This window comes from Neovison vison, chromosome 6 (assembly GCF_020171115.1).
Source record: "Neovison vison isolate M4711 chromosome 6, ASM_NN_V1, whole genome shotgun sequence".
In the NCBI taxonomy this organism is placed as follows: Eukaryota; Metazoa; Chordata; class Mammalia; order Carnivora; family Mustelidae; genus Neogale; species Neogale vison.
This window is the reverse complement of record NC_058096.1, coordinates 55,145,563-55,173,175: the sequence shown is the minus strand read 5'-3', so window position 1 is coordinate 55,173,175 and position 27,613 is coordinate 55,145,563. Positions and strand designations below refer to the sequence as shown.

Here is a 27,613-nt window from a genome sequence, read left to right as displayed (position 1 = left end):
TCACTCTGGGGACATATTCCAGGAAATAGCGTAATATTTCTTGTGGAAGTAATTATACCAGGCACTAGTCATGCCTTACCTTCCTTGTTTCGGGCTCTTAAAAGTACACCCCCCCCCATAGAGTATGTTAATCCTAAATTGTAAGAAAAACAATTATATTGCTGGAAGTAAAACTATTAAAATAAAACAAAAAACTGAATCAAAAACTACAAGTCATAGATCTCACCAACCAAAAACCGAAACAAACACAAATCAGACTCTCAGAGTTGGGTGTCAGTCTAGGTTACCTAATTTAACATCTTTCCCCATGCAGAAATTCATTTTACTACAATATTTCCAAGACTTAATTATCCAACTTTTTGCACAAAGACAGTGACCATATTAGAGGGCAGTTCTCTCTGAAATCTTTAAAATTTTGAGGAAAAAACTATCATTCTGTCAGTACTAGTTGTTCCCCGAAGTCACATAAAGTAATCTGCTCTTTCTCTCATGTGACAGACTTCCAAAACCTGGAAGACAGGTGTTATGTTCCCATAATAAGTCTTTTCTCCTGGCATAATGTCCCAGTTCCCTTAACTGTTCATCACACATAAAGGCTTCCTGACTTTCAAAAGTTGAGACCCTCTTATCTACATGCAGTCGTGGGGTCCTGAAGTGAGAACTGGGCTTTATATAAGCTGGGTTCAGGACCAAGTATCACAGTGCTTGCCCAAGGCCCCACTTTGACTTGAATCCATATGAGGCAACAAAGGCTGAGAAATGGGCAACGGTATTTACTCCACTGGGTTGTTGTGATGCCAAAAGTGTAGACACAAAACTTAACATAAAAAACTTCCTAAGGGCTGGGGAACATGGATCTTTCTCAGAGTAAGCTCCTACTCTTCTGTAAGTCTTCAGATGAGAAGTGGAACTGCCAACTTGTCTACGGATAGGGACACACTTATCTTCTAACTGGGCCCAAAGATGAATCTCTCCCCTTCCATTTAAAAAAAGAAAGAAAGAAAGGAAGGAAGGAAGGAAGGAAGGAAGGAAGGAAGAAAGAAAGAAGAAAGAAAGAAGAAAAGAAAAGAAATGAAATTAGGTCAGGACTTCTAGGCAGTCGGTTTAGCATTCAACTCTTGTTTTGGCTCAGGTCATGACATCAGGGTTCTGAGATTGAGGCCCAAGCTGGGCTCTATGCTCAGCGGTGAATCTGCTTCTCTCCTTCCCTATGCCTCCCACCCCCGCATACACATACATGTGCTGGAGCACGAGCACGTTATCTTATTAAAATAAATAAACCTTTAAAAAAAAAAAAGGTCACACTTCTGGCTTGTACTAGGGTTGTAGTCAATGAAAAGTCTGGATTTATTTACCCACATAATGTGCTGGGAAGCTTGGTTTCTCCTCCATTTTTTCCACACAGAAGTGAGATTTTCCATTTTTCCTTAGTTTATCCTTTTGAACGCTGAATTACATTACTTTCCATCTCTGTGTTATGGACACATTTGATAAAGCTGCTTTTTATGTCTTCACCCAAATCTTTGGTCATGTTAAATAGGAAATAGCCAAGGACAGAGATTTCTGGCAGACTCTGAGAGCCCTTTCATCAGGTTTATTTGAACATTAATGAACTTCAGCAATCAAAGAATGTTTTATAATCCAGTCTTAAATCCCCCCCACCTTTTGTTCACAAGGACATCGTAAGATTATGTGTCAAAAGTCTTGCTGAAATCGATATAGTATGCCAACAGCATTCTCAGCCGGTTTTATAACCATACCAAACGGAAAATAAAAATGGCTTGTTTACCAGGCAGGGTCTAATTAGGAAAACAAACAGCCGAAAGCGTATCTAGAAGAGGGAATTTAATGCAGGGAATAGGTTGGTTACACAGGTCACCTAGAACTGAGATGCACTAACAGGAGGTTGGTCAGGCAACCCAGGAAATAGCAACAGTAAGAAAAAATGGGGGAGGGAGGTCCCCAAAGGAAGAAGAAACCACAGTGGGCCTAAGTGGAGGAAGCTGAGCATGTGGAAGAGATATGACCTTTGCTCTACTCCCAGTCCTCCTCACACCCCCTTCTCTGCACATCCTGGCCTCCCTCTTTCCCCCCAGCCCTGATTTTCCCACCAGAGTCTCCCACCGGTTGAACCCAGCTGGAAATCAAGGGGACACAGGCACCCAGGAAAGGCAGTCTGCAGCCACTAGGGATATGAACCACCAGAAGAGACTCTGGAATAGCACATTTGAGAAGGACCTTTTGGGGGAGACTTTAATTCCCAGTTTTTATATTTTCTTCTAGGAGTTCAAATATTTTATTATCAGAAATAATTTTCAAAAGTCTCTAGGAATTAACAGCCTGTGCTTCCACATAAAACAAACAACTCGGGAATAGCCATGGATGTAGTAACTCTTAGAAGATGCCATCACTCTTAGTTAGGAACAAATTCTATCTTGAGAAGCCTTTTCAAAAGCCACGGATTCTGGAGCCAGACTGCCTGGAGCTGCACGCTGACTCTGCCCCTGATTTGCTCATTTTCTATAAACCTTTCCGTGCCTCAGTTTCCCCATTGGCAAAACGTGGACGGTAACAGTATTTCTCTTAGGAACACTGTGAGGTTCAGTGAGCTGCACATGTACAGCACTTAAAATAGTGCCTGGTAGGGAGCAAAAAAAAATGTATTCTGACAACCATCCCTCTGCAGCTTATGGCATGCAGAATGAGTATGAGCTATGGGCAGTAACAGGACCGGTCCTAGGGATATCATTAGTAACACATCATGGCCCTGGTACACTAAGTACTGTGCTCCAATTTCCTCATTCTAGGGTTGAATGATTCTGTAATTGGGAAAAAAACATATACAACAAAATTAGATGCAAGATCTTAAATCAGTTATCTTTCACGAAGCTTACCCTCATTAAACGGAGTGAAGCTCAGTTCTACTACTGGGTACAAACATCTACTTTTAGTGCATTTATCAATTAACTTCAGTGAGACTTATGAAAGTGCGTACGAACTACATTCTGTTCACATGCATGGACACGCATACAGATTAGCACCCAGTGGACACAGAGGAACATAAATCAGTGTGAACTCAAGTGAATAAAACTGCATTGTGGGAAGCACAGAATTAATGTCTGTTATTAATTAGTCAAGTTGCCCTTAATAGAGGGTGGGTTGTTAATCAAGCCTTGAAACAGAATATGCCTTAGAAAATGACAATTTATTCTTCTATTATTATTTTAAATTGAACAATAACCTTCTTTAAAAGTGATGCTGTAAAATGTCTACAGGACACCTTCTGGATGGAATTCCCACGGCTGTACTCAAAGAAGTCAGAATGTTAATGTTTTAAATCAAATGTCTGGCATAAATATTTGATATCTATTGTCTATTCCCTCAGGCACTATGTATGTTTTTTTATAACTGTAACTCAGGGGCACAAAATCGATCCTGTTCACCTCTGGATTCTCCTTCAAGGATCTATCCTAGTACCTTTCAAAGAGAAGGCATTCCACAGATAACTGCATTGAACTGAATGGTTCACTAGTTCGGAGGTACATGAGAAGTCTAAAATACATTCTGATTCATACCAGAAAGAGTGACAAGTCTGTAAAAAACAAAACAAAACAAAACAAAAAACCTGCTAATTAAAACCCCCACTTCCACTGTCCTTACTTAAGCTTCCCGAGAGCAACAGTGAAAACTAATCACCAATATTTTAGTTTTACTTCTGGTAACTGAAACCTTTCTGAAGTTTCTCACTGTTCTGTGTAGTCAGAATGGCCTGACAGTGATGAGCTGGAAGAAATGGCAACTCACCCCCAAAAGAAAAATGAGAACTAGTATGCTGGAACCGAGACTCCACGGGACGCACATACTGGACCGATGAATAAAAAATTATCCTCTTCAAAATTATTACAAAGAAAAACTTTCAGGAGGATTATCGAAGGGGTGACATAAAATGTGCACTGGAGGGATTATTTTTTATGTGCCTGGGTTCAAGGAGATTGCCATTTTCAGTTCAGGGAAGATCATGACATAGGCTCAGGGTTTGCTACTGGGGACTACAGAGACATAATAAATCTGTGCTGAGCAAGCTTTTATCTCTTGGAATCAAAGACATTCTAAAATGTATTCCTTTCTACAAATGTTAAGGTATCGATTTGTTTCTTTAATGTGTTCTGCTATAAAAGACTTAGTGAAATGACCAGAGAAGAAAAAATTCATCATGTGTACTAGGTAAGAATAATACCATAGAAGGAGATGCCCTTTAACTGGTACAAAGAAATGGGTAAGTTGCTCCCAAAATGCACCGTAGCTATCATTTCACTCTTAATTATCTTTCGTCTTTCATTGTCTATTATAAAGGATCCAGAAAGATTAAAAACACAAGGCAGTGTGAAAACAGACCCACTGACACTTATGAGGAAGTTTCAATTTCAAAATCTCTGCCTTTTAGCACAAAATAAATTGTTTTGCAGCCAAGGTATGTTTACAGTCATTTTGTACTGGCTTATTATCTGCCAAAACATTGTAGATATAACCCTGGGATGGCACTTCGCAGTGCTTTCCAAGATGTGCACTTCTCCCATAATTAAATAAAACCAGAATGTTTTTGCCATAAACATACACTGGCTGAAGGCTGCAGAGAATAAGGAATAGCACTGATGCTAAGAAAATTCAATTTTCTTTATTAAAAAAGATAACTGGTCACAGAACAGTGGTCTAAGCATCTCTCAACACTGATAACTGAGCATATTTAAGTAGTTTTCTACTTGGTTCACAGAAACACGGCCAGGTGAAAAGGTGGCTTCAGTGTGTCTCTTCACTATTTCTTCAGAAACTATGCCATTTCTGAAGACTCCAGATGGGTGGGGTGACTGTTGTTCCACAGGCCACTTATTCAAGTCTCCCCTAGACACGTTAAAGGAACTCATTAGGAGAATTCCTATGTTGTAGCTCTTCCAAAAATAAGCTGATGCATTTAAAAATGAGATGAAAAGTTTTAGGACAGACGTTTCATAAAAATGACTCACAATTGTGTGTAAAGAGCTAAAGAAAGAAATACGCCACTTTCAAAGAAAAGAGCCCCTCACATATACTGTAAGTATTTGGGATTCGGTCATGTGACAACTGTGTAGGAATGGCGAGGTTGAGAGGCGTGCAGGAGACTCTGGGCTTCAAGGGCTTCCAGCAGGACGGAGGGAACACTGTGCATCAGCCGTCAGTGAGGACACAGGGGAAACCATAAAGAAGTCACTTCCATCAAACATCCCCTCTAGCTGGTAGCAGGAAGGAATGCAAACGTGACTGGGGGGGATGGCGTCTCATCTCTATAATCTTATCAGAATTTCAACTTTTCTTAAAATGAACCAACATTTTCCTTAAGATTTAATTTTTACAGGCACTGGAATATATTCACCTTTACCTATCTCTTTGGTTTTAATTAGAAGTGGTTTCTGCAAGTTAGAATGTAGGAAAACTAGGGAGTCAAGGCCTCTGAAAATGTCATCATTCTCTTTTAATAAATAGGGTTCAAGACAGTTTTTTCAATACCCCTGGAACCACAAGATCTACAACCTTGATCTTTTTATACTTGACGAGTAGATCTGGAGACACCTGGCACCTTTTCTTCAACTTTACGCTAACACATTACCAGTTCCATACACTGCGATAAAGCAAAGTAAAACACAGACCACAGACCAAATGCAGCAAGCCTGTGCGACTATTTTCTACCTTTCTTTCTTCTGTGCTCAGAGAACATGAGCCTCTGCTTTCCAAAACCGACCATTTACCCTGACAAATACCTTCTCCTGTTGACTCTTTCAGTAGTAGATCTCCTCAGCTGTTCCTACCCCTCAGCACCTTTCATCTCTTTTCTGCTAGCAGGGCTTTCCTCTTTGTTCACAAACATCCAGGCTTCCTGAAGAAGGGTTCCGAGGATTCAAGTTCAGATATGGGGTCACCTCTGGCTCCCCTTTCGCTCTGCCTCCCACATTAACCCAGTCATCAAATCCAACAAAATCCCCTGTAAGCTCCCTGCTTGCTGTCTCTTTCTACCTCCTGCTCCACTGCCAGCCAGCCCCTCCACAATCCTGGCTCGTCTTCTCACATGGGTGTCACCGGAAGGTTTCCCCTCCGTTCTACGTACAGCTGCCACTGGAGTCTTCTTTCTCACTGCACGCCCCTGCCCTCAGTCTTCGTTTGCTCTTCCTTATCCTTCAAGCACAAGTTTTCCTGCTTCACACTAACTACTCTCCCAGTTCGAACCGCGGCCACACTCCACCTTCCATAAGGTTCCCAGCACAATCCTCGACGCCTGCCCATCTGACTGAGCTGTTGTCACCCACCTACTTCACGTCTGCCTGCTTTTTTACCCCTTAATCCCTCTGCTATCTCTCTCCCATCTCTCTGTTTAATTATGCAGCTCCCAATTGGCACTGTCCGGGTGCTCAGGTACAAAAGAGGGAGGTGCACAGGGTTAAGTAGGGGCTGGCATTGACTGCTGGCCTCAGACTCAGGACTCAGTAGGCAAAGGAGAGGATGGTGGGCAGGCCACTACCAGCCCTGACCAACTGTTCTCATGTAGGGAGGCTGGATCACAGTCTCCAGATTCTCTTCAATTTTCATGAGAAGTCAGACATAGATATTCACTTGAAATCTCTATTTTTAAAATATTAAACACTAATTCAAATGTCAAACATAGTACAGGTCAACAAATTATGGTCTGAAAAAAAGCATCTATGCAAGTTAAATGTGGCCCAAAGGCTGCTGGATGCAACCCTTGTTCCTCAACAATTCCTTCAACAACCATCTCCGTGCTGTCTCTGCGCTCTCTCTGAGCCGGGTCCCCACAACACTCCTGTCAATATTAACTCCTCCCTTTCTTGGCTTCACACGTTCACTTGGTGTATCATTTGTCACTCGAGTAGAGCTTTGTCATTTCACTACACGGTTCTCTGTGAAACCATTTGCACACTTATTTCTCATCCCTTAACTTTTTATATCTTCTCTCTCCGCAGCTGGAGAATAAGTTCTTGGAGGACAGGAGTCGTACCCCGTAATTTCCTCACAGTATCTTCCAAAGTATATTCACTAACAGGCACTTACTTATTTAAGGGTGTAAGATGTATCTTGGCAGTTTTGAAAGTACAGACACTTTTTAAAAAGGAAATATCAGCTCCATTTCTTTGACAGCAGTCTTGAAAAATCTGTCATCTTATTCAGCCATACACATATGTGTAGGAGTGAGCTGTCTTCCATAGAGCCTTCCATAATACGCAAAGTCCTATAACAAGCAACTTGCAGAGTCTTTTACATTCATCTGAATCAAGGCGACAGAACAGCCCAGTGTGGAAGAGCCTGGGCTGTGGAGACAGACTGCCTGGGTTTCCAACAGAGGCTCTAATCTCCTGTCCGCATGACCTTAGGCAAGTCATAAAACCTCTCTGCCCTTTTGTTTCCTAATGTGTCAAAAGAAGAATGATCATAGTACCTATCTCCAAGGATGTGTGTGAAAATTCAATGAGTACATATAAAGTACTTATAAAGTGCCTACCACACAGCAGATAGTAAAACAGTCGTCATGATCTTGGGTTAGATAGCACAACTTACTTCCTGCTATTAAAATTTATAACCTGTTTTAAAGAAGACATAGAACTATCTCAGAAAAAGAGAAGTAAAGCAAAGAGCAACTGATATTTTCAGGCATGCATTCCAGTCTCTAGGGGTACTCTAAAACACCAAACCTACACCTGGAGGTCAAGTGTGCTTATACCGCTGATCTTAGAAGAAGGTTTGCAGCTTATCCCATCTTAATAGACAATACTTGGATACCCATATGCAGGTAACTTCAGCAGCCTCACTGTTACTGACACGGAATAGTCCTCAATAACTACTGTTTGTTGGAATAAATGAATCAACTGTACATCTTATTATATTAGGCAATTCTGATACCAGAGATCTTCAAGTGTAGAATTTTCTTCACTAAAATGCACAGGTACAGATGTCTCTGTGTGCCCTCCAACTATACAGCAACTATAACACGAAACAACTATAACTATGGTCTCCAGGGGGATGCTTTGCTATTCTTTATAGGATCTGACCTAATTAATTTCAAAACGAAAAGAAACACATTAAGTACTGCACCAATTAAGCAACTGATTAGCTGAACAGTATGAATCTCATGGAGGTTCAAATATCAAGGACTGTATTTTCTTCTCAATTCCCTGACCTCAGCAGCACTATGCCAACTCCCTTCCTAGCTGGAGTAGATTCCTGAAAAATACCTGGAACAGATCCCAGAACTTTCAGGTCACTTTCAGCTATTAAAAATCCACCCAGTTTAAAATGCCAATCAAATGCCTGAAACAGGGCCTTCCCCGGGGCATCTCCTGGCTACAGGGTCTTGGGAAATAGAAGGGGTCCTTCCAGTGCCAAAACCCAGGGTGCAGGCCAATTCAAGTCTCTTTGTGTCTGCTGCCAATTTCCTCCAATTTTCTTTTTGCCTGCTCAAGTGGGTGTATGGCACAGTGATAAGTACATGCCTAAAATGTTTCTTGCTCTTCACCATGAAGACATTTCCTGCAAGCAACACTGCCTATAGCTTTGGGAGGTCTTCTTATTCAGTCCTCTTCCCATGTCAGCCCATAGGAAGGGAGGTGGGGTAAGGGGAGAGGTGAGTTCCTAGGCTGGTTCCTGGCCCTTCCCTTCACAAGGCTATTTTCTTTTTATAATTTATTTATTTTTTATTATGTTATGTCACCATACAGTACATCATTAGTTTCTGACGTAGCATTCCATGATCCATTATTTGTGTATAACACTCAGTGCTCCATGCAATACGTGCCCTCCCTAATACCCATCACCAGGCTCAAACATCCCCCCACACTCCTCCCCTCTAAAACCCTCAGTTTGTTTCCCAGAGTCCACAAGGCTATTTTTAAATAGTTCTGCTGTAGAGGATAGGAGAAGCTATGTTGGAGGTAAAGCTAACTGCCCATGGTTATGTCTGTCTTTTTTTATCTGTTCCTGCTAACATATGTAAGACTGAATGACCTTGTCAGGGAATGCCAAGGGCAGGGATGGTATACAAAATATTTAAGAGGCAGGAGTGCTGAATGATCAGAAGGGATGTGGTCCAGGGGCCACATCTTGCAGGCCCCTTGCTGCGTCCTTCAGTTGCTGAAGGATCAGGGGACCCCGGGGATGCTGGGAAAGTTGCAGCAAGGGTACACAGGGGGTTTGGGTCACAGTTTTTTACTAACAATGGGAAGTATTTAGTAGCAGGACAGCTGTACTGGTGGAAACTGGTTGAGCATCACTGCTGCTTGTGGGAGCTCATCAGTGTCCTGAGTAAAGCTGTCTCTGTTGCCTATTTCCTGATGTAAGAGACTGTCCTGGGCCTGCTCTCTGCCAACCCCACACCCCATGACTATCTTGCTGATCACACTCAACTGCTTTCTCTTTGTCAACCTGACCTGTGGAAACTCCTGCATCTTTACATTGCCAAAACAGAGAGTACAGCAGGCTATTACAAGCCTCTCCCGCAGCCAAATTCCTCTAGTTCTTTTCTCACTGGTCAAACAGGTGCAAGGCATAGCACTAAGTCTATGACTACAACATTTCCTGCTTCTAATCAAAGAATGAGAAGATACCTCTTGCAGATACCCTCTGATCTTTAACAAAGTTTTTCTTAGAGCTGCCTTCACTTTGCTTGACATGGGGCAGGGATGAAGAGTGGAAAGCACTTCTTTCCTTTCCTCCTCAGGACAGGGAGAAAGGCCAAAATATTCTGGGTGACTGGAAAGTCTTTGATAGCCCCCCCCCCCACCACTGATGACTTGGGGGTTAGGATGGGAATGAAAGGAGAAACCCCTGGAATGGCATATGGGGCAGTAGCTGGATCAGACCATCTCTTTATAAATCCCAAAAGAATATCTGGCCCAAATTAAAGGTGGCTTCCTGGTGGATTTCCCTTCGGTGTGTGTGACTTTAAAGCTGTATTTCCATATTTCAGACAACAGCACCAATTCTGGGCAAGAGGAAAAATCCTCCTCCATATCCTGTTATACTTATTTCAAGAGGTACCCGAAATAATTAAATATTATATTCAGTTCAAGAAAAATGAATGCTGGAACACTAAAAAGAAACAAAAGAAAAGAAATGAAAAAGAAAAAAAGAAAAATGAGTATCAAGTACGCATGAAATAAAAAAAATTAAGGAAGCATATTTCTACTGGTGATTATTTGGAGATGTTGATTAATCCATTGTGCACATATTTATGTTTAATTAGAAACTGGGAAGGATTTAGAATGTTATTCTAAAACAGTCTATTAGCATTATGGTATGATATTCATGTGGTGCAAATAATAATGTGAGATTTTCTTGGTAAATTATTTTTTAGCGACCCTGTTTTATCAAAAGCATATATTTTTACTCAGATGTTACAAGAAACCAAGTCTGAGTATAAGCTGATTTGCTATAATTGGAATAGGCTTATTGCAGTCATTTTACCCCTTTAAAATTATGATACCAGCATTCAAACATCTGTTAAACCATAGCATCTGTTTCATATTTGGGATGCATCCCTACAAATTAGAAGAATGTTCTTTTTAATGAGCCCTGATTTAACAGGGAATCCTTTTTTTTTTTCTTGTAACGGTTATGCCAAAGAAAGAAAATGAGAAGACAAAATCATCTCTCTAGCACCCTCCATTGCAAAGTACCTGAAAGAATCATATATTTCTAGTATAAAATGATTCATTACAGATACATTAATATGAGAGTTAACTTGTTTTACAATTTAGTGTTGTTATGTATGTATGTATGTCATGTATGTATGTAATTTAGTGTGTTATGTATGTATGTAAATGTGCGTGTGTGCACGCACACAGACAAACAGGGAAATGCAGAGAGCAACATGCATTCATTTTATTTAAGAAAAGCTGTCACTTCTTTCAAATACATTGTCTTGACAATCTATAGGATCTTAAAAATACTAAATTCATCACCTTGTAGTCTCTCTTTACTAAGAGTTGTTTGCTCCAACTCCAAAGGAGCACTTGTTGCCAGATCTTTACTGTTTCAGTTTTACCTGAAGTAGTACTTGGCCACTGACTCACTCAATTCTTTTTTAAATGATTCCTAAGATCTTTGAAAGTTTTCTAGTCATTTGTAGCCCTCTATTTGGGTCTGCTTTTTGTCCAACAAGAACCATGTCAGCTTAATGTCAGACAACAAAGGGTTCATTTGTTCCACTGTTTATATACTTTACTGTTTCAGGCCTCTGTATTTTTCTATTTCTAATGTGGACCTGGCTAGACTTTAAAAGCTTCATTTAAACACATTTAAAACTCTTAGATTTTTATGATATAAGCTACCATAAAATTTAGAAAATGATAGGTTGTCCCATTAAATTTAATAAACTACAAAGGCTTTATAAAAAGAACCGTATCTCTCTCTCTCTCTCTCTCTCTCACACACACACACACACACACACACACACCCTCAGAAGGAACTAACTGGAAGGAAGCCAGAAAAATGAAAGAAAAGAAAAAGTTCAATATAAGAGATATCTGGTCACCCATCTTGTGCCTCCTAATTTGTCTCACGGAAAAAGTAAACTGTTATTATCGTGTCCTAGTGCTACAGATATTTCTTTCACAGAAAAAAGGCAGAGCAGCAGCAGGGAGGCAGAGAAAACCATGGTCCCTGCCTACACTCTACCACCAACTGCTGCTGGCACCTTTCACACCAACCCCATCCCCCACCAAGCAAGGCTCTCTGTTCCTCACAGATTTATAAAAGCACATTTTCTACTTTGCCAAAGGAACAGCGGCATTTTTATACCCACATCATATCAAGCATACAACTGACAGGTGTTACAAAATCAGATTTTAAAATATGTCATTTGAGTTCTTCACTTAAAAAACAAGCCACCAAAAAAACCCACCCCACAACAAAAACAACAACAAAGAAAAACACCCCCAAATTAAAACATCAACCACCTGGTTTAAAAGTAGTGTCTTCTAGGAATTTAAGGATGTTATAGGAGAATCTGAGGAGAGAAACATGACTCAGGCCATTTTCCTCGGTCCAGGCTGGACTTACTTCACAGTGTGGGACAAAAACTGACCTTATTTTACAATACTACCTGTGAAAAAAGATTCTGCAATTTCCCTGCGTCCCCTTTTTCTGTGCTTACTGACTTTTCATAACAAAACTCCTTTTTTTTCCTATGAAAAAGCTAACCCTCTCATGGATGAAAATTAGACCTAACACCACAGTCTGGTCACTGGTGAAATGGCACAATTTCAAGAATGCTGCAATGATGAACTTTTTTTGTGGGTTCCACCTCTGCAGATCTTATCTCTAAATATTGTTAGAAACTTGCCTCTGCCAGTTGAAAGAGTGCTGACTTCCCACAGCGTTTCACAGGCTCGGCACCACCCAATTGTGAAGTGTTCGAAGAAATCTATATTGAAAAAACAATTCACATAAAGAATGTTAATTGTGTTATCAGAATCTTTGTTTCCTCTTCACACACACCCAGGAACTTTCTTTTGTTTATGAGAACATCACCATTCCCAAGTATCAAGTAATTTTAAGTGTGTCGTACTTGGGACAATTTTTGAAACCAACTGTAATCAACAACCTCAAAAACAGTAACAAAAACCAGGTGTGGCTGGGATAGCGGTTAAATGATAAGAGTATTATCTTCTATACTGTAGGCTTTCAACTTACAAGATATGCATTTCCATTTCTATACAAACACCAACTCGTCAGCTGGCCAAATACAAGGGATTTAGAGTCATTTCGTCTGTACCAAAGCAACAAGTTTTGTCCCATTTTGTTCTTTAAGGAATGTATTTGGCAAAGACAGCCTTGCTAGTCAACAAATACTTTTTTGAGAATCCAATATAAATGAACTAGGGAATTACGGCAGGAGCTGGGGACGCTAAGAGTTTTACATAAACACTGGCCCTAGCTCTGAGAGAACGTTCTCAAGCATATATAAAGATGGACAGTCAAGACCACACTTCTAAGTCACAGAGTTAAGGCCTATGTCAGGGCATACCAACACATATACCGTTAAACTTCCCACAAGCTCTCCTGCAAATGTGACCAAAGAGCAGCTGTTCCATAACATGGAACTGCACTGTCCATCATTCTTATACGAACACTTCATTTTCTATTTCTAGCCTAACTTAGTAAGAAGCTGAGGACATACATTCTTAAGGATCTTTACAAAGTATTCTTCTCCTGGAGAAGTTCTGTCATCATTAGAGGAGCTAGGTCTGGGTTAAAGCTTTTCATATTCTTGGCGATTCTGAATTCTTTCTCAATTTAAGACAGAGGTATCTCTTAGTTCAGTTTAGGAAGCAGTCCTGCCTGCTGTCTGTATCCTTACAGGTGACCCCCAACTCCCACAGGGAGTTCTGGGGAGCTGTCAGCTCGGAGAGAGACTGGGAGCTTGCTGCTAGAGAGAATTTTCTCTTTGTAGAGGCAAATACTTAATAAGCTACCCGGAACATTTAGAAGGGTCTAGTTTATGGAATAAGGACTTTTTTCTTCCTAGGTACTATCAATTTTAACAGTTCTTTGCTATTTATCCCAACCACTTCTTCTTAGAAAATTAACTAAGTGGGAGGGGCACCTGGGTAGCTCAGTCAGTTAAGCATCTGACTTTGGCTCAGGTCATGGCTCCAGGGTGCTGGGATCAAGCCCCACATTGGGCTCCCCGCTTAGCAGGGTGTCTGCTTCTCCTTCTCCCTCTGCTCCCCTGCCCCCTCCACTCCTGCTCTCTCTTTCTCTCTCTCAAGTAAATAAATAAAATCCTTAAAAAAAACAAAACAAAACAAAAAACAACAACAACAACAACAAAAAAAAAAACCAGAAAATTAACTAAATGGGGCTCAGTCTTTCCGAAGTCTGGAATATTTTCTTCTAGCTAAATTTTCTCTGATATGTGCCACTTCTATTTTTTTCTAGACAAGCTGAATTTAATTACTCACCTTATCACTGAACTAAGAGAAAAAACATCACCTATCAATGACTTGAGGGAATGAAGTACTGAATATAGATGTCAGTGTTTTGAACCAAGGTTGTATAAATGAAAGAACATGATCTTTGTGTCAGGCAGACACGTCTTCATTATTTTATGCTGTGTTGACTTAACAAAATAATCAAGACCCTGAGTCTCCTCTACCTCATCTTCAAAACAGAATCAGTAATACCTGTCCCATATTACTGCTGTGAAGTTTAGATTTTATGTTAATGAAGAGTCTGGCAAAGTGCTGGGTTCATATCATGCTCTCAATAAATGGTGCAATTATTAACAAGAATTTATCATTAGTAACATGAATAAACAAATTTTCTTAGTATAGTTTTAAAAATTTGTTACATACTTAAGTAGGAATGGAATTAAAAACTTCAATGTTAGAGGATAATTTCTAATAATCTGTAGAATTTTTTTTTTTTTAGATTTTTTATGTATTTATTTGACAGAGAGAAATCACAAGTAGATGGAGAGGCAGGCAGAGAGAGAGAGGGAAGCAGGCTCCCTGCTGAGCAGAGAGCCCGATGCGGGACTCAATCCCAGGACCCTGAGATCATGACCTGAGCCGAAGACAGCAGCTTAACCCACTGAGCCACCCAGGCGCCCCTAATCTGTAGAATTTTAATCACATAGTCACATGACACTCTCCAGAATCACTAGCAGGCGAGTGTGGCATTGCTGCACTAAGCCAGGATGGTGTGCACTTCTAGTTCTCCCAATGGCGCCCTCTGCTGTCACCTGTGTTGCTGGAGGTTTAGGCTCCTCACTCAGTACCACACATTGTGTGTGGCCAACTGTGGGCTTGATGAAGAAAGTCCGACTGCACTGTCTGCCACCCGACTTCATGCACAGTTGTCGGAGTTGAAGCTTGAGAATGGTTCTTCACCTTTCAAAAGGAACCGCCACCTGTGTCTCGTAAGGCCTTGTTCACTCATTACCCATGGGAGGATTTTTTCCTATGTGGAGGTCTAAGGAACATTTCCAAAGAAGCTCCTGTGGGGGTAGGTTCAATGTATTTTGGTAGCCCAACACTTCCTGAATCAGCAACCAATACAATATTCATGGAGTAACTGTGGTGAGAAAGGCTTTCTAAAAGCGTCTTTGGCTTCTTAATTTTTTTTTGGTGTAGGGGGTGTGGAGAAAAACTGGACATTGTTAATGCGGTGCTTGGTCCTTATCTTGATTTCTTGGCAACATTTGATGTGGCTGACCCTTCCTCTGAGAAACTCTTCTCTGGGCTTCCATTGCTGGAGAATCCTGGTTTTCTTCCTACCCATCCAGCCCACCACCATTCCTTATTGTTCTCCTTTCTCTGGTGATCCCATAAATGCTTTTCCTCAAGACTTTGTCTTTTTATTTACACATTTTCTCTCACTAATCTGATCCATTCTCATGGCTTCATTAGAATTTGTATAATGCTGAGCTGTGATATTACTGCACATGCCCACCATTTTTTTTTTTCCCCTATTTAAGAGACTTACACATCCTTTCAAGTAAGAACAATACCATTAATATATTTTTTTTCAATGTCTGGTCACCTGGTAGAGGGAAGTACATGCTATGTTTTACTTCTGGGTAGGGGACACTAGTGGACTGAATAGTACATTCTTGGCTTTTTTATTGTCCTCAAACTGGATGGCACTTGCCAATCGATTAACTCCACCACAGTCTCTCTTCTGGCTAGTATATACTGTTTGGATAAACAAGGGTGTAATAGTACGTGAAGTACAGCAAAAGTGCTAAGAAAAATGGTCATCCTGGATGTTAAACTGCTCATTTTATAGCTGCCTGAGGTAGGGGAACCACACCAAGGAAACAGGTAGTAAAGATCAAAAGCAAATTAGGTAATAGTGGATGTTTTTTGCAATTATGAGGGGTATCATAAAACACTGCAGCCTGGTAAGGAATGACTGATAATTACTGAATGAATAAAAAAGTATTTTTTTAAAAACCCCAAATGAACAGTATGGGATGACTGGTCTTTCTTACCTTAAAAGAAATATTAATGCTTCTAATAAAACACATAATACTTTCATACTGATTAGCTGCAGTGTGAGTATATGGTTTTTGTCGAGTGTAATATTCTGTAACATATTGAACAGTCCATCATCAAAATGAATGCATTAAATTTGCACCTATTGTTTATATCCAACTGTGGCAATGTCTTAAATTTGGTGAGATGATGGTTGTATTTATATTGGCAAAGTAAATACTTTCTAAGGAAGTTTTAATGTCCAAACTTATTGGTATAAATCATCCAGATTAGTTTTCTGACTTCAAAGAAAATACGTAATATTTCAATGCAAAGATCTATTTTAGGTGTTAAGAGTCAGCGACACAACAGAAAGAACATGTGAACTGGTCATGGCTTTCAGACTCGTTAAATAATAGAAGACAATAGCTCCCTTCTGGCATTACATGTGGTCATTAGTCTACAGTAAATAAGATCTAAAATGTGATGGATGTGTCACTCTACCTGTAAACAACAAAAGATGCAGACAGGAAACTCATTCTGACCAATGTAATGGATCAGAGCCTGGAAACACTACGGCTCTTCAAAGTGGGCCCAGCTGAATGTAGATGAGGTATGAGTATCAGCAAGGATTGGAAACAGGCTGAAATGGGAGACAGGCTCTGCACTCTGTATTTCTTTCTAGATCTAGTAAAGTAGATGTATTTTCCTCCCTTTAAACATAAACTTTCATGAGGAATATATAAAAAAAAAGTTCTTCATTCAGGTTCATGATTCCAAGTTTGTTGACTTCAATGAGTTTTGAAACTATCAGATTTGGTTAAGAAAGAAAAATACCCTCCTCAACTTGCTCAGTATGAAAGAAAAAACCACTTCAACTTAAGGAAATGCCCAGGGCTGACTGCTTCTTAAAAACAGTGTCTCTAGGATAACTATTTTCCACAATAAATGGCCCTGTGCCAAGAGAAGATCTAGCTAACCTCTTCCTAGAGTTATATATGTTTGTAAATCAAATTAGCAGGAATGGTCTCTAGGAATTCTGCATGCCTAACCTTAATATAATATTACAAAGCTAAACATTTTTTTTTAAAGATTTTATTTATTTGTCAGAGAGAGAGAGGGAGAGAGAGCGAGCACAGGCAGACAGAGAGGCAGGCAGAGACAGAGGGAGAAGCAGGCTCCCCGCCGAGCAAGGAACCGGATGTGGGACTCGATCCCAGGACGCTGGGATCATGACCTGAGCTGAAGGCAGCCGCTTAACCAACTGAGCCACCCAGGCATCCCAAAGCTAAACATTTTTAAAGACTAAATCATTTCCTAATCACAGAACACTCACTTTTCTCTAAGTGTACTGAAATCCCTCTGAAAAGAGAGGGTTCCAAGTGGGTTACTGAGTAGAGTTCTATTATGTGTCCGTCCTTTTTTCTCTTCATCCCTTCCCTCTAAGGCCCAGAGATACTAGAAAGTACCTTAACAAGGACGAGCTAATAACTCAGAGTAAAAATTATACTACAGAGCAGTGGTCTCAAATTGTGGTTTCCAACAGGAAAACTTGTTAGAAATGCAAATTCTGAGGCCCCACACCAGACTCAATAAATGAGAAACCCTGGGAGTGAGGCCCAGCAATCTGTTTGAAGAAGCCTTTGAGGGGACTCTGATGCATTTTTAAAGTTTGAGAACCTCTGCTATAAACTAATTAAAACAAGAATTTCAAGAATCTTTCTGTTTTCTCAAAGGTGATGGGTGTTATATGAAATAATTATAAAAGCTTTAGGGATTACAGTTAGTAATTACAGCCTATTCTATTTCTACTGAAATATATGTGCTTATAGCAGATTTTAGTAGATAATTTTATTAGTTCATCTTGTTAGCTCTTGTTTGGCCTTGAATTAACCAGCCCCCAAATGAGGCTAACGATGTGGTCAGATCTTACGATGACAGAGACTGAAACTTAGGGTTCTTTTGGGCCAGTTGAGACAAGTGACTAGAGAAGTTATATATCCTCAGAGAACCGTGCACTCCATTTATATAATCGCATGTAACAGTTACAAGTAATAACTGTAGAGGCCACTTTTAGGCAAAAAGGCTTGAGCAAAGGACTGTAGAAAAGGCCTACCACGACCCCCTGGATGGATACAGATGGGACCACTGGACCCACCTCACAATATCCAGAGGCCCTCACTGGCCCATGGGCTATTTATCCTCACCTTTCCTCCAAACAGCCCCTACCCCCTGCCTCTGCAGACAGCCTCTCCTCCCCGAATCTGCCTGCTGTTCCCTTCCAGTATGTTCCATAAACTTCTATCTCCTTTGTTCTGCCAAACAATCTGTGGATTCTTGTCACCACCTGTGTCATCGGCTTTCACCAGATTGTTGTTTCACATTTGGGGGCCCCTATCACCACAATAACCGAGTATATAATAATTTAATTGGCTTAGGAATGAAAAGGGCTCATATTATCAATCTATGCAAAATATAACCATATCATTCTATGCAAAATATAACTAGGAGAAACAATATACTGAGTTGACAGGGGGAATTACATTTGATTCTCGGGCAAAACATTTCATTTTGGTTTTCCCACTGCACATGCCTTCCTCTGTCATGAGGTCTTGAAACAGCACTAATAATTTTCAGGTTAACAATTTTTTAATGCTCTCTCAAATCTTATATATGTCTCATGATCAAAACCCAAAACCCTCAGAAGACCAGTGCTACTGAGTAGAGGAGTGAAATCTGCACACATCTCCCTGCATAGGTCTCAAGTGAGAAAAGGTTCTTTTCTTTCCTAGGGAAGAAAAAACTGTTCTCATGCTTTAAGGAGTGAGCATACTTAGCAGCAAGGAAGCATTAATCTGTTTAAGAGAGGCTCAGATCTCATTCTCCAGAATCAAGTGGTAGTCGCTATTACATCATCAAACTAGTCCCTCAGAGCTGCCCAGGGCTTCAGAAACTCCTCATAAATATGGTAATAGTATCACTTAAATAACAATCACGCTCTGAGTGGAGATAACGGTTGGAAACACCAGCTGTGATATCCCATATTGACATTTTAAATGAAGCTGAATACTCTTGGTAGTTCATGTATATCAGGTGTGTCAAAGATGAGACACTACCACCTTTCTAATCCAGCTACAGAGAGTAGAATTTAATCAAACAGAATGTACGGCAAATACCTTCTGTTTTGAGGAAAATATTTCTAAATAGTTGCATGGGGCTGGCTCAAGTATTAAGATTAAAACCAAATTTAGCCACCAAACCAAAATTCTGTTTTAACTCTTAAAAAAAATTACTAGTATCAAATAAATGAATGTTACCAACTGCAAGAAATATGAGAACAATTTCCTCAGACTGGAAATAGCAGTCTGCTTATCATAATGACAGATTATAATAAAATCTTAATTTATTCAGATTCATCAAGCAAATTGTTCTTCGTAAGTGGTAGTATTATATGACATTTTTGTTACCAGTTTTATAGAATAGCCCTCAACAACTAAAGCAAATACTGTGGCAGAGAAGCCCAACTGATAACCAGGCCAACTGGCGGCATAAAGTCACAGTGGCTGACCATAATGTCCCAAGAAGCAGCAGTATTTCTTTTTTTTAATATAAAAGTTGAAAGTAATTTTTCCTCATTTTCAAAGTAGCATGCTGGGTTTTCTCCTGCCAAAAGGATATCATTTTTACATTTCATTTATGCAGCACTCTTTATTCAAATGAATCAAAATGATTCAAAACATCAATATTAAACAGAATGGTACTGCTTGTCATTTTCGCTCAACCCTTCAAAAAACTGCTTAGTTTATGATATATATTTTTAGTTGGAATTACTAAAGAAGGGGAAAGACCTAGGGCAGACACCATCTTATTTTCATGACCTGTATATACTTTATTACTTGTCATAGAGTGCTCATCAGAAATGAGCAGCCTATGGCTGAGGCCAGGGATTTTGTGGCAAAAGCAAGCATGTCAGATGTGCTTCTCCACACCAACTAAGTAAGCGAGCACTCTCTGGTGTGTGCTCTCTCTCTGGCTGATAAACCAAAGAAATCTGAGATCCTGTGAGAGCTGACCTGCTCTAAACCTGGGATTAAACGCTACTAAAGATGCTGGCTGAAGCTACATCACATCGAAAGCTAAGGGCTGATGATTTAACAGGTTGTATTCACCATTGCATCCACTGTGAATCTTTCATAAATCACAGCATCTAATTTCACTACTGGAAACATTTAATAAATTGGAATCCTATGGATGTGGACAGCAGTTTTTTCTAAAGCTTTTAAAATAAATTAAGAACAAGGTAAAATGAAACAAATGAATTACTGGAAAGTGTCTATTCTAAATGAACTCCGTAATGAATGCTTATAAAATGAATGCAAAATATGGAGCTGATCTGACTATGATTACAGCAAAGGCAGCAAAAAGCATTAAGTATTCCCTTATGTGCATTATATTCGTAATGGCAAGAGGCATGCCTAAAGTTCATTGCATGTTATTAAAACTCCATTCTAGTATTTCCTGAGCTCAGTAAGTTTCTCAGCCCAATAATCATTTAAAAAAAAAAAAGAGGCAATACCTCTGCAAACTGAAACAAGGCTGATGCTTGACACTGTTTTGAAGGAGTATCAGGGTGGGATGAACTTGAAGATATCTGAAAGGAAACAAGTAATTTTTAATGCACAAGGACATTTTCTCATATCAGACTAATAGATTCTGCCATATATTTCCACTGTAGACACTGATAAAGATTAAGACATGAATCATCACCCTTAATGCCTTTTAGAAGAACAGTATTTATAAATGATAAAGGAAGACAAAGGCCATGTTTCTAAAAACAGATGACTGGAAGAACAAAAGACCAAGTATGGCTCATTTGCCATGTCTCTTGTAGGGTATCAGGTATGCTGCAGCCAGCCGTGGAAGAGACGGGAGATGAACTGCTTTATTTCAATATATTTTTAAAAATATTATTAAAAGCTGGAAGCTGCAAGAAAAGCCAGTTGCTCTCTCTTCCCTACACCACTCCCCCCAAGCTGTTCTCTGGTGAGAGGCAGCTGGGAAACAGTGTTGGAGAAGCATATGGATGTGGCTCTGGGTATCTGGGATTGAATCTTAGCTGACTACTCACCAGCTACATGACCTTGGGCAGCTCAGCTTATCTTTCTAAAACTTATTTTTTCCCAACTATAAATTGATGATAATGATGAAGAGAATAATCCCCATTTTACAGGATTGCGGGGAAAAGAAAAGCTACAGAAGACACTGGCATTGCACCAGAACTCAATCAATTATTCACTGAACAGGAATAGCATTTCTTTTGCAACACCATGCATGCCTACATACACACACTCTCTCTCCTCCTCACTCTTCAGGCATCTGACAGTGGATAGAGGATTCTGCCATACCACAGCTGGTTCTACTAGGAGGCCTTTCCTTTCCACTTGGTAATTAAGGTAGCCTCATTAAAAGTTTGCTCTGATGGCCCCATGGAAATACTTTTCGAAGATCTTTTGAGAACAAGGTCAGTTATTAATTTTGCTTCCAAAGTGAAAAAGACTTCTATCCAGCTACAAAATGGGGAGCAAGTGAGTTACAAGAGCAAAAGGCCTGGGCGTTACCAATTCAGTCCATTCCCGGTCCCATAAAAGTATTTTCCTTCAATTAACTGTGCTCACCAACTCCATCAAAGGGTACTTACTAAGCAACAAATGCACCTTAATCAGAATTCTTCGATCAGAGAAGTAGGTTTTTTTCCTCTTAATTAAGTTAAGCTGGTTAGAAAAACCATGGAGGCTGTCAGTGAAACAGTATCAAAGTAATGTTTAGGGATGAGAAAGAATAAGAAAAGAGACTGATGGAACTACTGACTTTATTCACTGCTGAAGCCATTAAGAAAATTTTAATGCCACTATAATGAGACATATAAGCATCTTTAGAATAAGTATCAGTTAAAAAAAAAAATCCAGATCTATTTAACAAACTACATATAAACAGACCATTGTGGATAAATAAAATTTAACCAAGTATTTTAAAGACATGTGAAGGTAAAATTACACTCTTCTTGGTTAGAACATGAAACCTATCATTTCAAATGAGCTCCATGTGCAAGTGTGACAGACTGCAAATATGAATCCACAAGGATTTTCCTGAAGTCCTGGGTAGGTCTTACTTCAGAGAGCATTTTTCATTCCTATGCACCCTCAATAAAAGTTAGGAAAATAATGAGTTTATGCCTAGGTTAATTGCCTAACCTACAGTTATTTGAGGGTTAAGACAATGAATGAAATGAACAGAAACACCATCATCAACCATCTAGATTTTTGAAAAGCATTTCACAAGTTTCTAAACAAAAGGATTTACTTGTAAACTAATATTGGGTTAAAGAGATACTCAGCTAATCACATGAATAGAGAGCTCCTGAAGAAGTATCACATTTGGGATAGGGACTCTTTATATAAAAGCAAAAGAGTTAGGGATCTCTTTGGACTCCTAGGTGTGCTACAGAACCCACAAAAATGCACGTATGCCAACACACCTAAACGTTCACAGGAAATTTTAGGGTTTTCATTAGATCTTTTGAGGTTCAGGGTCAAGCATCTCTGCTTTCAAAGTTGGGATCAACATTATTTAACATCTCTACAACTACTGTATAAAAACTTAGTGCACAGCGAATCCTCTCTGACATTAAATTTCTAAGGAAATAATATACAAAACATTTGTAATTCACAGCATATCTCACACGGTCAGAAAGAAAAGTGATAGATAAGGAATATGTGAGCAAATACATATTCTAACATTCTGGTGATACCAGCAAGGCATTTACACATATTACAAACAATGTCTGAAAAGGAATGGCCTCTGCCTTTGTGAACAGTAGTTTTGCCAATAAAATGTTGAGAACCACCAGAAAAGGGCACTGGAGAGGGAAAAAAAAACTGAAACTAAAAATATGTTCTCTTTGTCCAAAACCTAACACAATGGCAAATGTTAGGAAGGGTTATGTCAGGACAGTGTGAGAGAAGGTCTAGTAAAAAAGACAATTCAAATGATCACGGGAAGATCAGTTGGGTTAAGGTTTAAGAAAATTAATAATGATGGCTCCATATTAAGTTCTATGGTAAACGAAGATATTTTGGGAAGCACTCTTAACCTTACAGACTTCCTATTAAGGATAATATGCTTTCCTGCATATCTCTGAAGCGATGTTAGAAACATACTGAGTCAAACAGGTCTGATAAAAGACATAGGACTTTGAAAAATGCCAAATGAATGCTAATGTCTCAATTAAGAGCAAAGGGTACTTAAAAAAAAGAAAGGAATGCATAGCCAATAACCATGAGTTGATTACATCTTCTGATTTAGCACCTGATAAATTAACAGCTAATAAATGACTGAGTTCTAACAATAATTCAATTGTATCCTGAACTTTACTATATTCATAAACAAAAATTAGTAGTACAGTTTAAATATATTTACTGTGACTTAATAACAAGCTCCTATAGACATAAAGTACATAAAGTTATTCCTTAATTAGGAGACTCTGGAGTTCCAAAATACCTTTTCCAAAATTTGACTCTCTTTTCCCATCTACGTTAAGTAAGCTAAGGAGAGTTCTTCAGTACTTTAAGTTACTGTCATCAGTCTAAATTTAAGCTCACATTATAATCTCATTAAGTATGAACTATAATACATTACCTCAGCAAACTGAAATAATGGGGACTTCTGACGTAATTCAGGGGATTCTGAAACATCCTGTCTACAAGCGCCAGAGGATATCTGAAACGAAGAAAGATGGTATGAGACATCATAGAGATAGTTTCTGGAAGACAACAGATGACAAATGCCACCTCAAACATTCCTGTTGGAGAAGAGAATAGTTTTCATTCACCCAACTGAGGCAAACTATGACAAAACATCAGTTACAGTCCACCAAGTTTCATTCATACAAAGCGCCATCCAACAGTTCAATAATGCAATGAAAAGCAGGAGATGGACAAGACAATGCATTTTAGAAAAGTTAATATCCACCAAGGAGAAACTTCTACGATGTCCCTCTGATCTTTTGGCTTTCTGTCACCAATTCCAAAAAATACCTACTTCTTTTGTGTTCTACATTTCCTCAATATTTTGTATCATTGAACTGCATGAAAACACAAATGGGATTTGATAACATAAAACATTTGCAAAAACAAAACTAAAATCAAATTCTGGTTTGCTAGGTGTTCATGTGTTTATACACAAACCCTAATCATAGAATAGTATTTACTAAGAATATTTTCTTTTATTATACATATTTTCTTTGCACAAGTTACATTTAGGGCTCTATAATATTTATTTGCGATCTTTATTACTAACAATATTTATAGAAATACCACTGGATTTTAAAAAAAATTCTTGTTATTAATCAAGTATTCTTGTCAGGACACACACTTCCTTCTTTTATCTCATTGCTAAAACTGACCTATCTCTGCCATTTGGGTGACATAATCACATAGACAGCCAACTGTAATTCAAATGTCTTGAGAGTCAAGGAATGTTGAGAGAACAGTATGATTATTCCTCTCATCTGACCCTTTTTACAAATGAAGGAACTAAGGACCAGATAAGTAAACAATACCTCCTCTCCCCCAACATTCAAGAATCCCCTTATTCTTATTACCACAAGGCATAAATATTTGTTTACTGTTCATCTTCTTCCTAGGGCTTTGTTTAATTAAGAATGTTCAACTTTGCCTGCTCACAAGGTCAACAAGCATTTTAAATAAACTAAAATAAAGTGTGACATGTCTTCTAAATCCTAAATCAGTGTGTCCTCTTAGTCCCCTTCCTATGTGACAAGGTTAGGAAGTCTTAGGGAAAAAGTTGTTCTTTATTACAGAGAAAAAACAAATTAAAAATAGTTTTAAATAAACATATTTCTGACAATAAAATAATCTAAGTTCACTGCTGCAAATCTGAAAAAAAACCAAAAAACTGAAGTACAGAAGAAAAATCGACAGTGCTATCTCCAAAAGATAAGCACTGTTAATACTTCTATATATTCTCCCAGTTGTATAAGATAACTTATACATCAAAAATGAGACGCTGTACTACAATTAAAGAACGCTTTTTTTATTTAACAATATATGATTTTTCCTGTGTTGTTAAAGCTTTTCCAATGTAATTTTAAGACCTGCAAATGAATATATTATGTGGTTGAATCTTATGGAAACAGATGACAGTCACCCAGGTTATGTTCCTAAAAATGGAGTTACTCACTAAACCTCTTCATTAGACACTTAAGATATGTTCCTCTAACATTATCATAGGTCACTGGGCAGGAACCAGCATCTGAAATTTCAATTGCCATCGCTGTATTTGAAAGAGTAATGGCCATCTTCTTCCAGTGATGAACTCCAGAGAAGGTGCAGAAGCTTTCGTTCATTTGCCACCTGTGGTCTGGCTGCCAAAGACCAGCTCCCTATCACTTGACTAATTGACAAATTGTATACCAAATGGCCCAATCAATGGTATTATTTACTTCCCAAGAATTTGAAGCCAAGGAGACACAAAATGCACTAAAAAGAAGGCCAACGAACTCTGAAATTACTAGCCACAAAGGATTCCTTCACTGAAAGGAGTACTTGAACAAAATACAGCTTTATCTAGGAATGATGAAGAAAAATCAATACTATCTTGGTTTATAAAGAAATCATTTATGTGTAGCTCCAGATATCTTGGTAAATAATCAATAATTTTTTAAAAATCAAGCCTAGGATTAAATTAAAATTACGAAGTGTCTTATAACTTAGTAATATAGATTGCACATGTGACAATCTACAAAAGATAGTTGGAATCAAATATATTTAGGGTAGCTAAACTGCATAAAGTCTGTATTATATAAATTCTTACTTCAGATAGCTATTTCAGCATACATGATAAAGTTACCAGTTATGAGAAGATTAGTTACCCTATGGCTTAGAGTTCATATGAACTATAAGAAGAAAAGTCAACTCTCTCTTCAAGTACTGTTTATAGATTATTTGGCCATAACTACACAAGTCACAAAATTTTAAAGTTAAATGAGACCTTCTGCAAATCATTAAAATGGATGGTCATCAATACAACTTTCTATCTGAATAGAGAATTCAAATGTAAGTAATTATCAAGGCAACTGTAATCCTCCACACATTATATTAATTGGGCTACGAAATCAAGGAAGTCTACATATGCATGTTTGTGCTCACCACATACCAGATACACAGCAGATGTACAGTGAGTATCTGTTAACTGCCTTGATTCTGTGTGTGTGTAGAAACAAAGAAATCTCAATGACCTGGCCAGGAATCCCACAACAAAGACTGACCAATGGTTAAAATAGCAGAACAGAATCACTAAGCTATGCATCTCAAAGATGTCTCTCAAAATCCAGTAACCTTTAACTTTACCCATAAGTTTAAGACACTGTGGATTTAGCATATATTTTTGGTGTAAACATCACAAATTCAGGAGCCAGGAGAACTGGGATCCTACTAGATATGTGGTTACCTCTAGTCCATAGCAGAAATTGAAGCCAAAATGATAAGGGGCCTTGAGTGGGGATAATAGGAAGAGGGTGGCAAAAACAAAACAAGAAACAAACAACAACAAAAGACCCAATGCCAGCAGCAAAGGCAGGGAGAGGACAGAAAAAACTGCAAACAACAGACACAAATGTTTTGTAAAGCACTGTGGTCTATCTAAAAGAAATTAAAGTAGAGCAAAGAGTCTCAAAGTTTCTCCTGAAGACTTCAGTTGACTCAAGTAATTAATATTTATAACTATGGTTCTAAGTTGTCAAGATAAGAATAATTATAAAATATAGGTTTTATTAAAAGGCAGAAATGCGTGTGATACATGCTAGGCATATTTCCATCAGAAATCTCAAAATGTAAATATGGCTCAATGACACGGAAAATGTATGCATGTAGAAATTCATTCTTGTATGCTTGACAAATAAGGCATCCAAGGCAGAGGTGTACATTTGTGCATATACTGGTAAATATACACATTTGTGAAAGAAATCTGGGATTATATCCACATAAAAGTAAGAGAGTATTTTGCACACAAGGCTCCTATTTAAGTACTAGTCAGAGGGTCCCAGACCTTATCACCTTGCTATTTGTATTAATGGTACTCCAAATTACTTCTTATATGGGGATTTGCATTTTATGGATAAACATCAATTCCTCAATCTCCATTCCTATGCTGGGGCCAGCATACTTTCTAAATGTAAGAGAATATATGAGTCAAAGATACCACTTCATTCATTAAGAGGAAAGAAAAGACACCAAATAAGCAGAGGTTAAATAAAGGGAGGAAAAAAACCCCAAAAGCTTTTCCTAGAGTCTCTGAAATAATTGATAAAGCCACTAGGTGTAGCTATCTGCTCAAGTAAGAAACAGCTAAGGGGATTCTTAAAAGCAAAGTTTTGTTAATGTCCTTAAATCCAAACTTCCCTTTGATTTAGCCATAATTCTCAATAACCAAGAAAGAGTTATTATTAGCCTAATTAAGATTACAACAAAGTAGCATCTTTTCCCACAAGTACACCTGACATCATGCAAACAGAAGATACA

The 27,613-nt window shown here is 38.7% G+C and overlaps 1 protein-coding gene across 14 annotated transcripts in view; it reads right to left on the bottom strand.

Annotated features, from left to right (window-relative positions):
• Nucleotides 1-27,613, bottom strand: part of BBX (BBX high mobility group box domain containing) — a 278,723-nt gene that overhangs the window by 41,889 nt on the left and 209,221 nt on the right. For 13 of the 14 annotated variants that reach the window (XM_044251313.1, XM_044251314.1, XM_044251312.1 and 10 more), the window contains 3 exons: nt 23,712-23,792; nt 20,593-20,667; nt 12,380-12,460 (listed from right to left, as the gene is read on the bottom strand). In XM_044251313.1, coding sequence (XP_044107248.1) covers nt 12,380-12,460; nt 20,593-20,667; nt 23,712-23,792 — 237 coding nt within the window. The remainder of the gene's footprint in view (nt 1-12,379; nt 12,461-20,592; nt 20,668-23,711; nt 23,793-27,613) is intronic. The other variant, XM_044251323.1, reaches the window with a different exon arrangement.